The sequence below is a fragment of the Telopea speciosissima genome, unplaced genomic scaffold, assembly GCF_018873765.1.
Source record: "Telopea speciosissima isolate NSW1024214 ecotype Mountain lineage unplaced genomic scaffold, Tspe_v1 Tspe_v1.0174, whole genome shotgun sequence".
NCBI classification, from domain to species: domain Eukaryota; kingdom Viridiplantae; phylum Streptophyta; class Magnoliopsida; order Proteales; family Proteaceae; genus Telopea; species Telopea speciosissima.
This window is the reverse complement of record NW_025317510.1, coordinates 57,694-72,022: the sequence shown is the minus strand read 5'-3', so window position 1 is coordinate 72,022 and position 14,329 is coordinate 57,694. Positions and strand designations below refer to the sequence as shown.

Here is a 14,329-nt window from a genome sequence, read left to right as displayed (position 1 = left end):
GATCCTAGTAGAAGACAACAAAGAATGCAGCCAAAGAATCCACTGATTAGTGAAACCAAATCTGCGCAGCACCATGAATAAAAAATCCCACGAGAGAGTCTTAAGCCTTCTATGAATATACCACCATCCCTCACAACCTTATTCATAAGATTTCTCAGTTCTGAAGCCAAACAAATATTAGAAAAGATGACCTTCCCTTTCTAATAAGCACCTTGCTCCTTAGAGATAAGACGGGGTAAGAACTCTCCCAACTTGTTTGCCAAAAATTTTGAGGTAATTTTGCAAAAGAAATTTCCCATACATATAGGATGAAACTTCTCCAAAGAAATTGCACTCTCCACCTTAGGAATAAGAGAGATTAAATAGTTATCAATCCCTTTAGGCATTATACCCTCCTTGAAGAAATTAGCAACCGCCCTCCCCACATCTCTCCCACCACACCCCAACACTGCCTAAAGAAAGTGCCATGAAACCCATCAGGACCAGCCGAACTTTCAGGATCAAGATCCCACACTGCTTTCTTCACTTCTTCCAACCCCGGAACCGAATCCAAAACCACCCTATCCTCCTCACCAAAAATGGAAGGGATCACATCCCAAATATCCAAGTGCTCCTCCAAAGGAACCGACTTCTGGAAACCTGCATAGAAATTACTAACATAATCAACCACTTCAGCCGTATCAAACACCAAAACACCATCACTTTTTTCAAGCATTTAATATGATTTTTTGCTCTCCTTAACACCATAGAAAGATGAAAAAATTTAGAATTGCAATTACCCTTTTTAAGCTATTTAATGCTGGATGTTTGAGTTAAAATAAAATCGCAAGCGTACGGGTCAATCGTAGCTATGGGTCAAACACGAGGAGATATACGCCACTCTATTTAACTAATCTTAAAAATAATGCAAAGTGAACCAAATTAATTAAATTACTAAATTAAGGGTAATTAAATTAACGGATCTAACAAATTACGCATCTACAGGATTAAGTTGGTGTACTAACACATGAACATCTAATCTATCAAACTAACTCAAATTGAGAGTAATTAAAAATAAAATCCTATACTAACGCAAGTTGGAAGTAATAAAAATGCAGCCACACATCCACAAAATAACCACATAAACAAAGTAACCACATAAGAAAAAAAATAAAAGTAATAGAGGGAGAAGGAGAAGAAGGAGAAGCTACGAATGAGATTGAGAGTTTAGAGAATGCAAACCTAGATGTGCTTGAACTGGATTAATTAAAGAAGCTTGAATGAATACTTGCATGAACTTACCATGGCTTCCTATTCTAAATCTCCAAGTCTTGTCATCAACATAGGAGCTTAGACTAGGAAGCTTAAACCTAAAACTATTACAACCTTATTGAAGACATTCAATTATAAACTAAACCTATTACAACCATTAAACTACTCTTATGAAAGCAAAACTAAGAACTTGAAAGAACTAATTTATGAAATCAAAATTACAACCATTAAACTAATCTTATGAAAGCAAAACTAATAACTTGGAAGAACTAATTTATGAAATGAAAACTAAGAACTAAAGCCAAAAATAGGAAAAGAAGAGAAAATTTCACTAATTGAATGAATCATTTTACAAGAGAAGAGGGGCTATTTATAGGGGAAAGGGGAGAAGAGGGGGAGGGAGGCTTCCAACGAATTTGGGGCTTCTCTCCCTCTAAAAATCGTGGAGAGGAGATAAGGTGGGAGAAAAAAAATAAAATAAAATAAAATAAAAGATAAGAGAAAAGAGATAGAGAGAATGTAAAAATCTAATTAGAGAAGGGGGGAAGAGAGAGAAAAGAATAAGTTAGGAAAGAGGGAGTGAGAGTCGTGAGTGGGAGATGGGTAAGAGCAGATAGGGAGAGAGGGTTTAAGAGGAAGTGGGAGAGAGAAGATATAGAAAAGAGGGAGAGAGAGAGAGAGAAGCCGTGAGTGCGAGAGAGTTAAAGAAAGAAAGAGAGATGGAAAGAGAGATTATCTATTCTTCTTTTTTTGTTTTTTTATTTTTTTGAAATCTCTTTTTCCTCTTATCTCTCCTACTATTTCTCCCATCTTGGCTGATCCTTGCTTGCAGCCTACTAAACTTCTAATTTAGATATGAAATTCCTCCTTCGTCCTTGGTAGCATCAGTGAGAATTATTCCCATCCTACCCTTGGTCACATGTGAACAGGTGTGGGTCTTATTTGGCTTTCTCTCTCCTCCAATTGTAAAAACAATGCAAAAAGAGGTAAATGCTTGAGAGGATCTCAACCTTTGATCATAATCGTCTTCCTCGGTGCCATATATAAATCTCAAAAAATTCAAATTGGCCCGGGTGTGCGTTTCGGCTCATTTCTGGCCCATTATCATTTCTTGGGCTGAAACGAATAATCGATTGTACGGTGGCCTAGACGAATGCGTACATGCGTTCCATCACATCCAACCTGCTCCAAATTTAGTCCTCTTTACGGCCATGCACAAATATTGGGCAACTTTACGTGTAAATTTGGAGTTGTAGCCTCCGACAGTCCAAAATAGCAATAAATAGCCCAAAAACCTGAAACGCATAAGAAAGCACCAAGTAACTCTGTCCAATGTGGTAAAATATATGCTTTATAACCTAAGATTTCACACATAAATGTGCTCATCAGATTCCCCACACTTGAACGTTACTTGTCCGCAAGTAAACAAAAAGAAAAACTAACCTAGAATGCAAACATATTAACTCACTTTCGTAGGAATCACGATTGCACTTAGCATGTGCAACGAGCCTTTAAACCCCTAGGTTACCCCTAGTAGATGAGTTTTGTCTCGTAGGTGTTTATAGTGAATATACACCCAAAATTTAATGTAAAAAACAATGATGTAAATTTTTCTCATGGCATAAGTAAGATAGTATACACAATCTCAAAGAAATACTCAACTAAAGATCAAGGAGCCAAAGATTCCCCCACACTTGAATTTTATCACCTCACATCAATTCAAGTAACAGGCATGCATCAAGGTCAAGGGGTCTCCTCATATTTTCTGAATAGTACTCACCTTCAAGTAAACCACTCACAGCATCGATGGAACTAAAGACTTAGGCACTGAGTATTTTTTACCATACATTCTTTTCAGGCATTAAGGCAAAAACTTTTCTCAACCACGAACTCTATTTCTACTCCACTACTGTTCTCTGAATGACATGGCGGAGCATACACCAGACACCCAAATACTTGGTAGCTTCGCTTTTTGCATATATCCATAAGACATTGAGACATTGATGCAGGAGTTTTTTTTTTTTTTTTTTTTTTTTCATTCACTTTCACTTTCATGCCTTGCCTTGCACAAACTAATTGGTCTCAACTACTATCCAAAAGATCAAAGGGTCCATAAACACATAGAGGGATCTAGCCATCAAATAAAATAATGCTCATATTTTTCAATTCAGTCCCTCTCACCGAATACATACCAAATACCATCCTTGAAAAGGGATTTTTTATTTTTTAGCATGCTAGGGCACCTAATTCCCTCTTTCTCTCGCTTTGCAAATCGAAGAGACTTATGCACATAATCAAACTATCGTCACAATCAAAATTTACCAATTAAGCCCAACATCCCCCCCACACTTAATTCATGTAGTGTCCTCAATGCATGCAAAAAAGAAGAGTAAGGACAAGAGATGAGATGAGGGGGCTTACCAGATATAATCAACAAAGAGGATCATGAAGAGTCATGAGCTCTACATAAAGTGCCAAGAGCAGGAACAGAAATCTCAATCCATGGCCAGTAAATGGAGAAATAGTTTTAGAACCAGAAAACATTCGACCATGAATTTTAGTAAAGCGAGAAATAATATAGAAGTTAAGCACAACAGAGAAATATCCAACAGAAAAATTTGTCCTCATGGGACAATGGAAAATGAAGGTATTAAAACTCATGCCATAAATCCACCCATTCTCTCCCGTTTGCAATGTAGAACACATGTCATGTTTAGAAAAACCAACCAAAAATGGATCGCAGTAAGCATAAAAAAGATCATGAATGTCAGTAACCTCATCAAAATAATCATAAAAATTGGGAGATTTACTCAAATCAATCCTAGCAATACAACTATCCGCCCTTTGTAGAACTTGGTTTTTCAAATAAGGATCACGATTATTTGCTTGAAGAACAGCAGGACTAACACTGTCTTCCTCAATAACATCATTAAACCTAGGAGGTTTGGACGAATCAACATGCGAGACAATGGAATCCTCAAAATGACCATTATCTGGGTTGTCCAAAGAGAGAGGAGGGGATCGAATTTCCTGGGTTTCTATGTTATCGTGAAAATCTGATTCTAAATCAATAAAAATACTATGCTTACTAAAATCAGAATTTTCAGGCATAAGGTGGACTTCGCTAGGTAGCTCATCAAACCTCGCTTCACTAATATCTTTAGGAGACTCAATCTCAACAAATAGATCATCATGAAAAGCATCTTGTAGGGAGTGACTCTCATTAACCTCAAACTGGGGTGGTGGACTTTCAACATCATTAAACTGGGGATGGGGGGGTTTCATTCTGAACAGGAATCTGGTAACATAGACTAAGTTCAGGTTGACTAGGTAATGTACCCATTTCCTCCTCCTGTAAAATGGTGATCAGTTGAGAGAGTTGCTTCTCCATTCTATCCATAGTCCTTTCTAGCTCATTTATTCTTGTTGAATTCATTGGAGGGTTGGGCATTGGAAGATCAAACTGACCATGACATTGAAAATTGGGTGGTCCAGCTTGGTTATTCCATTGATCCCATGAGAAATCGGGATGATCACTCTACCCCTGATTGTAAGTACTAAAAGAATTGTATTGAAATTGAGGACACACATTTTCATCACCATAGCTACCCCCCATAGAGATTAGGGCATCCTTCCATAACATGGATTGTCTGGGGATGTGGCCAATCAAAATTTTTCGAAAGCCCATAGTTGGGTTGGGGAGAAAAATTGTACTGGGGGTGGTGCAAAATTGTTCTCTATCTCACTACTTTTGGCTTCCCTAGCCTGTTTAAACAATTCCTCCAAAGTTATGGTTGCCTTAGCATAGTTTCATCTTCCCCCGCAAAGTCATATGTGGAAGTGTATATCCCATTATTCTAAACTAACCACCTATCCCAAATTGAGGTCTCCCTTAAAAAAAATAATAATAAAAAATAAAGAAAAATACTAAAAACAAGAGGGAGCCCAAGGTAGATAGTGCATCTATCCCTCAAAAATCAAAACAGTGGTTCCAAAGCTGTAAGGATGCCATATAGGTTGACAGCAAGGCAACCCGTATTGTCTTCACGAGCCACCTACGGGCGACTCCTAGTGGATTCTGATGTAGAGTGGAGGACTACTATATGTTTCTATTTCCAAATTCTCTCACTATATCGCTTTCCTATTATCAAGAGTGGTCACCTCCAAAGATAAGTCACATGCCAATCCACCCCACCAGGTCAAGATGTAGCGTCATAGATAACTTAATCCTATGAGGGACACCAAAAGATGGAGGGTTGGAGCATGTGAAGGGCTTTAGATTGGGCACACACTATTTGAAACAGAAGAGAAACAAGAAGAGGTTTTCAAAAACTGATTTTATTTGTTTTTTAAATTTTTCAAAAAAAGAAGGGAAAATAATAAACTAAAACACTTCGAACTACTTAAAAAAAATGGACAATAGTCTCCCAGGCAACGGCGCCAAAAACTTGTTTGAGTTAAAATAAAACCGCAAGCGTACGGGTCAATCGTAGCTACGAGTCGAACACGAGGAGATATACGCCACTCTATGTAACTAATATTAAAAATAATGCGAAGTGAACCAAATTAATTAAATTACTGAATTAAGGATAATTAAATTAACAGATCTAACAAATTACGCATCTACGGGATTAAGTTGGCGTCCTAACACATGAACATCTAATCTATCAAACTAACTCAAATTGAGAGTAATTAAAAATAAAATCCTATACTAACGCAAGTTGGAAGTAATAAAAATGCAGCCACACATCCACAAAATAACCACATAAGAAAAAAAATAAAAGAAATAGAGGGAGAAGGAGAAGAAGGAGAAGCTACGAATGAGATTGAGAGTTTAGAGAATGCAAACCTAGATGTGCTTGAACTGGATTAATTGAAGAAGCTTGAATGAATACTTGCATGAACTTACCATGGCTCCCTCTTCTAAATCTCCAAGTCTTGTCATCAACATAGGAGCTTAGACTAGGAAGCTTAAACCTAAAACTATTACAATCATATTGAAGACATTGAAGCATAAACTAAACCTATTACAACCATTAAACTACTCTTATGAAAGCAAAACTAAGAACTTGAAAGAACTAATTTATGAAATCAAAATTACAACCATTAAACTAATCTTATGAAAGCAAAACTAAGAACTTGGAAGAACTAATTTATGAAATGAAAACTAAGAACTAAAGCCAAAAATAGGAAAAGAAAAGAAAATTTCACTAATTTAATGAATCATTTTACAAGAGAAGAAGGGCTATTTATAGGGGAAAGGGGAGAAGAGGGGGAGGGAGGCTTCCAACGAATTTGGGGCTTCTCTCCCTCTAAAAATTGTGGAGAGGAGATAAGGTGGGAGAAAAAAAATAAAATAAAACAAAATAAAAGATAAGAGAAAAGAGATAGAGAGAATGTAAAAATCTAATTAGAGAAGGGGGGAAGAGAGAGAAAAGAATAAGTTAGGAAAGAGGGAGTGAGAGTCGTGAGTGGGAGATGGGTAAGAGGAGATAGGGAGAGAGGGTTTAAGAGGAAGTGGGAGAGAGAAGATATAGAAAAGAGGGAGAGAGAGAGAGAGAGAGAGAGAAGCCATGAGTGGGAGAGAGTTAAAGAAAGAAAGAGAGATGGAAAGACAGATTATCTCTTCTTCTTCTTTTTTTGTTTTTTTTTTTGAATCTCTTTTTCCTCTTATCTCTCCTACTATTTCTCCCATCTTGGCCGATCCTTGCTTGTAGCCCACTAAACTTCTAATTTAGATATGAAATTCCTCCTTTGTCCTTGGTAGCTTCAATGAGAATTATTCACATCCTATCCTTGGTCTCATGTGAACAGGTGTGGATCATATTTGGCTTTTCTCTTTCCTCCAATTGTAAAAACAATGCAAAAAAAGGTAAATGCTTGAGAGGATCTCAACCCTTGATCATAATCATCTTCCTCGGTGCCAAATATAAATCTCAAAAAAATTCAAACTGGCCCGGGCTTGCGTTTCGGCTCATTTTTGGCCCATTATCATTTCTTGGGCTGAAAAGAATAATCGAATGTACGGTGGCCTAGACGAATGCGTACTTGCGTTCCATCACATCCAACCTGCTCCAAATTTAGTTATCTTTACAGCCATGCACAAATATTGGGCAGCTTTACGTGTAAATTTAGATGTAGCCTCCGATAGTCCAAAATAGCAATAAATAGCCCAAAAACCTGAAACGCACAAGAAAGAACCAAGTAACTCTATCCAATGTGGTAAAATGTATGCTTTATGCCCTAATATTTCACACATAAATGTGCTCATCACTGGGCTTTTCCCTCCAAAGTCTTTCGTTGTCCTTCAGAGCTAACAAGTACCTTATCTTAGAATCAACTTTCTGCCCAAACAGAAACTCATTGGATCCACAGGTATTCTTGGTTTCTTGCACTTCTTTTAAATCAAATTTAGCCTTCTTCACTGCCAAAGTAAAATGTGGAAATGCCCCACGGGACCAAAACCTCAACACTGGTTTAAGCCTCTTGTGTTTATGACTCAAAATGAAGATGGGAGACCCAAGCATAGGCTGCACCCAAGACTGCTGCACCAAATAAAGGAATTCAGAATTCTCCACCCAAAAATTATGAAAGCTGAAAAGGAGCATTTTTCGGCTTGCCTAGGGATTCAGAAGCAATAAATGAAGGAGAGTGATCCGACGCCACACGAGGCATCACCCTGGAAAGATTTTGAATTACCAAAACTACGATCCTAAACCACCTCCACACGACCCCTGGACCTGTTATTGGACAATGTGAAAATTTTCCCAATGGAGGGAACAACAATGAGACCACAAGAATCAACCCAAGCACTAAACTCCAATGCCAAGCCTACCGAGAACGCACCAAGACCCCTCTTCTCATCAGATAAAAAGGTGGCATTTAAATCCCTAGTTACAAGCCACAGCTCCCTCCTATTAATTCTAAAGCAGCTGGCATGAATAATCGAAATAAACACCTACCCCCATTCCAGTTAACAGACAAAGAAATTTGTTGATCCAAAGAGGAGATAACCGACGGGTGAGGCAGCCCCAATTTCCAAATTACCCACAAATTCGGAACAGAGTCCAGTTGCAAATTATGAATCAAATCAGCTGAGTAACCCATTTTATTAAAAAACAACACAGGAAACCTACTAACCTCCTCCTTTGGTTCCGTATAACAAACCAGATCCTTGACGATAGCACCGTTTGAGTAATGCGCTTCTTACTTCCTCTAGTATTCCAGAACAGAACTTTCATTGGAGAATAGAGGATTCTGCAGCCAAGCGTTTCGACCGTTTGCGACCTTGTTGTTCCACTTCCAACCCAATCTTTCCTTTACACTGCTTAGAATGCTTCACACCCCCCTTCTCAGCCAACAAGGCTGCATTTCTAATAAGTAATCTTGAGTGATAAACACAAGAGGCTTAAACCAATAAGTAACTACTTGCAAAAAGGATGGGCACGCTAAAATTAATGCAGGACACACTCTCTCACAATCACTTACACATTTTCCATCTCTCCTCAATAGCCAAGTAGGTCCTCCGGTATGACGAACCAACACCCATTGAACACCCATTGAAATGCAGCTTCTCCCTCCGTCCATTGGCTTGGTTTGTAAAATGTTAATATACTTTTCCCGGATTTAGGTTCTCTCCCTAACTAATTTAAAATATTTGGATCAGCTACTTAGTCATTTGTTTTTATTAGAGAGGAGGGTTAGGTCGTAGAAAAGTATGAGACAATATATTTTTTTGTCCCCTTTTAACTTGGTTTAATTAACAATGTCAAAACTCATTTGATTGGGAACCATTGTAATACTTCTCTGCTAATAATCAGTCCCATATGGAAGATACATCCTCCAACTGACGTCCTTTCTTTCATTCCAGTTGTTCTTTTTTTTTTTTTATAAGTTTCTACCATACATAAGATTGGGAAAAAAAAAAATTATATCTACGGATAATGAATTGCAGACAGAACAAAGAGAAGACAAGTCAATGCATAACGATAAAAAAAATTGAGACGTTACTTTTTTTGGATTATTCATACTTGAACTGATCGAAAATAGACTAAATAACATACGCGTGGAGGTTTTCTGTTCAGAAGGGTGGCTAGGGGTGCAAGTTTGGTCCTGTCGATCCGAACCCGGCCTAGCTCGCTCAGAGTCCGAACAGAGTTTGGGCTGAGATATTTGGTCCTGAAGGCAGGTCAGGGTTAGAAATTTTTGGCCCTGTGTCAGGGTTGGGTTAGGGTCAGGGTTGAGGCCTTAGACTAAGCTTGGCCCAGCCCAGTCCGACCTTGTTTTAAGTTGTACTATAAAATATATATCGATATAATATATATATTATAAACTTTAAACTTCATCCATATTTCATTATATAATATATTATATATGAAGATAATAAGTGATATAATACATTTTATTATAAATAATATTATTTTAAGTAAAATTGATAATTTTCTCTCTGGCCCATTCTAGCCCATGCATTTCCTTTCCCCTCCCCATGATCAGGTCCAATCAGGGTCAGCCTGGCCCGACCTTGAAGGCGGGTCAGGCCAGGTTGGAGTTTTCAGGCCCTGAATCAAAGTCGGGTCGGGCTTGGGCCCAGCTAAGGAGACTTAGGGTTGGACTAGGGTTTTATAAAGCCTGGCCTAATCCGACCCTGTTGCAGCCCTAAGGGTGGCCTCTGCATTAAAAATTTTCAGCTGAGTTGAGGTTGATAAATGTAGTTTATATGTGCATATCACACAACTGGACAGTGATATCAACCCTTTTACAGGAAAAAGAGTCAGAAAGCTTTAATGTGAATGATGAGAAGAAAGGAACTAACGAAGAACTTGAAAGAGAAAGGCACAAACTCAAAATACTGAAGAGCCAACGGGATCAAATCATGGAAGAACTCCGGATTGCCAAGTCCCAGAAGGTAACGTTGGACAGCCAAATTGCTGATTCTGATTGAGTGGTGACTAAGTTTGTTGAGAAGAAGGTCTTGTTAGCTGCTCAAAAGTTGGTAGATATCCAAAAAGAACTTGACGAATTGCAGAAACTAAGGAAAATAAGAGAGGAAGAGTTTGCAAGCTTGCAGAGACCTCAGTTCTTCTCGGTGTTCTCTACCTTGGATATTGAGTCAGCCACTGGGAACTTCAACCCATCAAAGAAGATTGGAGAAGGGGCATTTGGGAATGTCTATAAAGGACTCCTTCGACAAACCCCTGTGGCTATAAAGAGGTTTCACAATCATTGTTTGGAAGGGCAAAGCAGCTCAAATTTCCAAACGGGAGGTAAAAAAAAATCACTTTATCTATCTGCTACAAAATTAACTGCATTATATAGACTTATATCTACCTGTAGGAAGAGAGTATATTCATTCATTCACTTATCCCAAACCTTAATTTGGGTGTTTTCAGGTTGATGTCTTGAGCAAGGTAAGGCATCCAAACCTTGTCACTCTCATTGGAGCTTGCCCTGAAGCTTCTTCACTTGTCTTTGAGTACCTTACTAATGGTAGCCTTGAGAATCGCCTCAAACGTAAGGATGGCACTCCCCCTCTATCGTGGAAAACTCGAATACGTATTGCCAAGGAGATGTGCTCCGCCCTCATCTTCCTTCACTCCAATGAACCTCACAGCATAGTTCACGGGGATCTCAAACCATCAAACATCCTTCTGGATGTAAACTTTGTTAGCAAACTTGGTGATTTCGGGATTGCTAGCTTTATCTCTCGTGATGAAAACTCAACCTACACAAACCCAAAGGGAACCATTGCCTACATGGACCCTGAGTTTCTTGCAACTGGAGTGCTAACGCCAAAGGCTGATCATGTGTATTCATTTGGAGTTGTAATGTTACGACTTTTGACTGGGAGACCAGCCTTGGGTTTGCCAATGGAAGTGCAATTTGCATTGGATGAGGTAACCTTGAATACCATGTTAGATGCATCAGCAGGTGACTGGCCTTTGGTTCAAGCAATGCAACTCACTCAAATGGCATTGAGGTGCTGTGAGATTAACAGGAAGAACCGGCCAAACCTTGAGTTAGAAGTGTGGAAACTGCTCCGCTTACTGGAGAATCAAATTTGACATTGGAAATGGTATTGTATGATGCTAAGGTGAATTAGATGTATAGATCACTTTGAAACTATTTTAAACCCATTTGTTGGAGAATGGAATTCCTTGATTAAGATTAGTCTCCAAGAGTAGATTATATACAAGAGAGGATTATAGCCCTAGCTGAGATAATTACAAATAGAAAGATGTTAATTCACATACACTAAGATCCAAATAAACTAGGGTTTGAATCATACCTGAACATGTACGGAAGCTGTCACACCCCAAACCACTCCCTCGGCAAGTTAAGCGGGTGATCCAGATGTCGAACCACATCTGCCAAATCTCCAAGATCTAGAAGCAAACACCACCCAATAGACACACACAACATTTACTGTCTAATATTGGAAACAGAGTACAATGGAAGCTAAAGTGTTATATTTACATAAATGAACCACCATAATTACATTGTTCAACGGGACCCCACAACCCACAGTACTTCATGACATACATACATGTCTTTTTCATAGCCTTACATCAAGATACAAGTAAACAAAAGCTGCATCTATAAGCTATACAAAAGAAAAGTGCCAACAGACTATCCACAAAAATAATGTTCTATGAACATCAAAAGAAGGACAGCCGCCATCAGATCAACTCCTCTAACCTAACTCTGTGCACCCGCATCAGAGGGATCACCTCCATTGGGGTCCATACGAAAATGACCACGATCATCATCACCGTACTGTCCGATATGATCCTCTCATTCAGAGAGACATCCACTTGCAAAATCATCTAAAAGAAACAATCCACGAGGGATGAGCTCCACCGAGCCCAGTAAATGAATAATAAATCATACAAGCAGGTACAACCATCATCATCATCATACTACATGCTTGAGTTCAATTTTATTACTCTAGTCAACCTAGTAGCACAACTAAGTCACTAGGTATATGCTACTTGCAATGACTCGGGTAACCTCAGTCGCTTCTCTTTCGTTCATCGATTGTCACCTCAATCATTGTGGGTGAGACCCGCGCTAGTCCTAGAGCACCGACTCCCTCCCTTGACAGACCCCAAGATAACCATGATAATCTATCCCGGATTCTATAACTCCTCGACTTTCAGGAGGCCATGATCACCCAACACATGCACCCCCGTTGGTAAGGGCTGTAGCGTAAGGGTATGTTCAACCTAGCCATATGATCTACATGGTAAGTATGAGTTGAGTGGTGTCAATCACATCACATTCTATGGGCTACCACACTCCCCATTTTCAAGTATGAAGCGTACGGTGTTCCCGCAGCCCATACCACGGCTCACCATACCATTCATTTCCAAGCCGGCTACGACATCTAGTCTAGCAGTTCAATATCATGCAATTCATCATAATGCAGTATATTAACCATAACACAGTCATTTTCACATCTAAAACATTGATTTCATAAAATTTATAGCACTTTAAATGAAGAAAGCATTTATTGTCTTTACAGTATTTAGCAGTGTTACATTCTACAAGAATGATTCATAGTCACTCACCTTAGCTATGCTCCACTTGCTCGAAGGACTGTCGGTCCTCAAAAGCACCCTGATATGTGTCGCCGGGCAAATAGTTAAAACCTATGATAAATAAATTAGAATTTTATATTAGTACACATTACATTATCCTAGGAGACTAGGGGTAACCATGGTTTAGTTCCCAAACCAGGGCTGGACCCAAAATTGTACAAACAATAGTACTGGTCGATTGGTACTGGTCCATCCAATGGACCAATGGCAATGGACCAGTAGGGCTGCAGCTGCAAACCTGAGAAAAGGACTCATGGTTTCACAACAAGAGGGTCCCTAGGTACTGTTCTAAGCCATTTCAGGTGTTAAGATCATGTCTATCATTCATTGATGGTACTGGTTGATTGGACTGGTCTATCCAATGGACCAGTAGCAATCAACCAATTGCTTATAATACAAAAATAGGGCTAGAATGGTATGGTTTACAATATGGACAACAAAAATGACCTCTAACATGGTGTTCCAGACCTTGAGGTAGGTCAGAGGCAACACAGGTTCAAGATTCCTATAGTGGTCGATTGGTATAGGTCCATCCAATGGACTAGTAGTGTCGAACCTTGCTCCTGACTGGCTGGAATTTTGACTTAAGGACAGCAACCCCTGACCAGGCAACCAGGACCACTGTGGAGCATCTCTCCAGTGACTTGGATCAATGAAGAGACCCGGTGCATGTCATCTTATATACCTGCCAGAAGATGGATAGCAGACCCCTGCAACTGTGCAGCTCACAGTCTAATGAATGACTTGGACCCCAGGTAATCTCTCTCCTCCCCAAATAGTGGGACCCACCTATGTGAAAAGTGTGTAAAATCTCCTATATGGCATGTAGGGACAATACCCTGACCAAGGATCAACCCCTGTGCAAGCCCCATTGAATTTCAGCTTGCTCGAATTCTCTGGGTGATGGCACTGGGCGATGCTGCAAGACCCAGTGACATCGTCCAGTGACCGTTTCTGTATATTTTATTGATTTTTATTTATGGGGACCACCCAATATGGACATGGGCACCCTCCACTGATAGAGGAAAGTCTAAGGGACCACCTCATACCCTTGGCTCACTGTGGACCCCACCAGTGTGCCCAGAATCAGTCAGAATCAGTTTAAAATTTGATTTTTCAAAAGATGCCTTCTCAGGCAAACAAGCCTCAGTGAGGACTGAGCCTATAAATAGGTGGCCTTGAGCTCATTTTAGAGCCCTTGACAGATCTGAAATCCGTGGGAGAGAAGAGAGGGAAGAAAGGAGAAAAAGAAGAAGAAGGAAGGGGGGGGATTGCTTGTAGCCTTGCATCCAAGCTGAAACCGAGTTCTCTCAGTCTTGTTTAGATATAAAAATACCTACCTATACCTACTGTCCCCATCTCTTCTTTGTGTTTGTTGTGTTTCTGGTCCCTGGGCAGCCCTAAACATCTAGGGTTTGCCCAGATCAGCTCCAGATCTGCCATGCAAGCCTTGTGCATGGAAGATCTGTGATCTAGGTTTA

The 14,329-nt window shown here is 39.5% G+C and overlaps 1 protein-coding gene across 1 annotated transcript; it reads left to right on the top strand.

Annotated features, from left to right (window-relative positions):
* Nucleotides 1-3,885: 3,885 nt before the first annotated feature.
* Nucleotides 3,886-10,719, top strand: LOC122647810 (U-box domain-containing protein 33-like). The gene is made up of 3 exons (XM_043841117.1): nucleotides 3,886-3,898; nucleotides 10,194-10,514; nucleotides 10,641-10,719. Exons 1-3 carry the CDS (start codon nucleotides 3,886-3,888, stop codon nucleotides 10,643-10,645), a joined length of 339 nt encoding a protein of 112 aa, XP_043697052.1. The 3' UTR covers nucleotides 10,646-10,719.
* The last annotated feature ends 3,610 nt before the right edge of the window (nucleotides 10,720-14,329 follow it).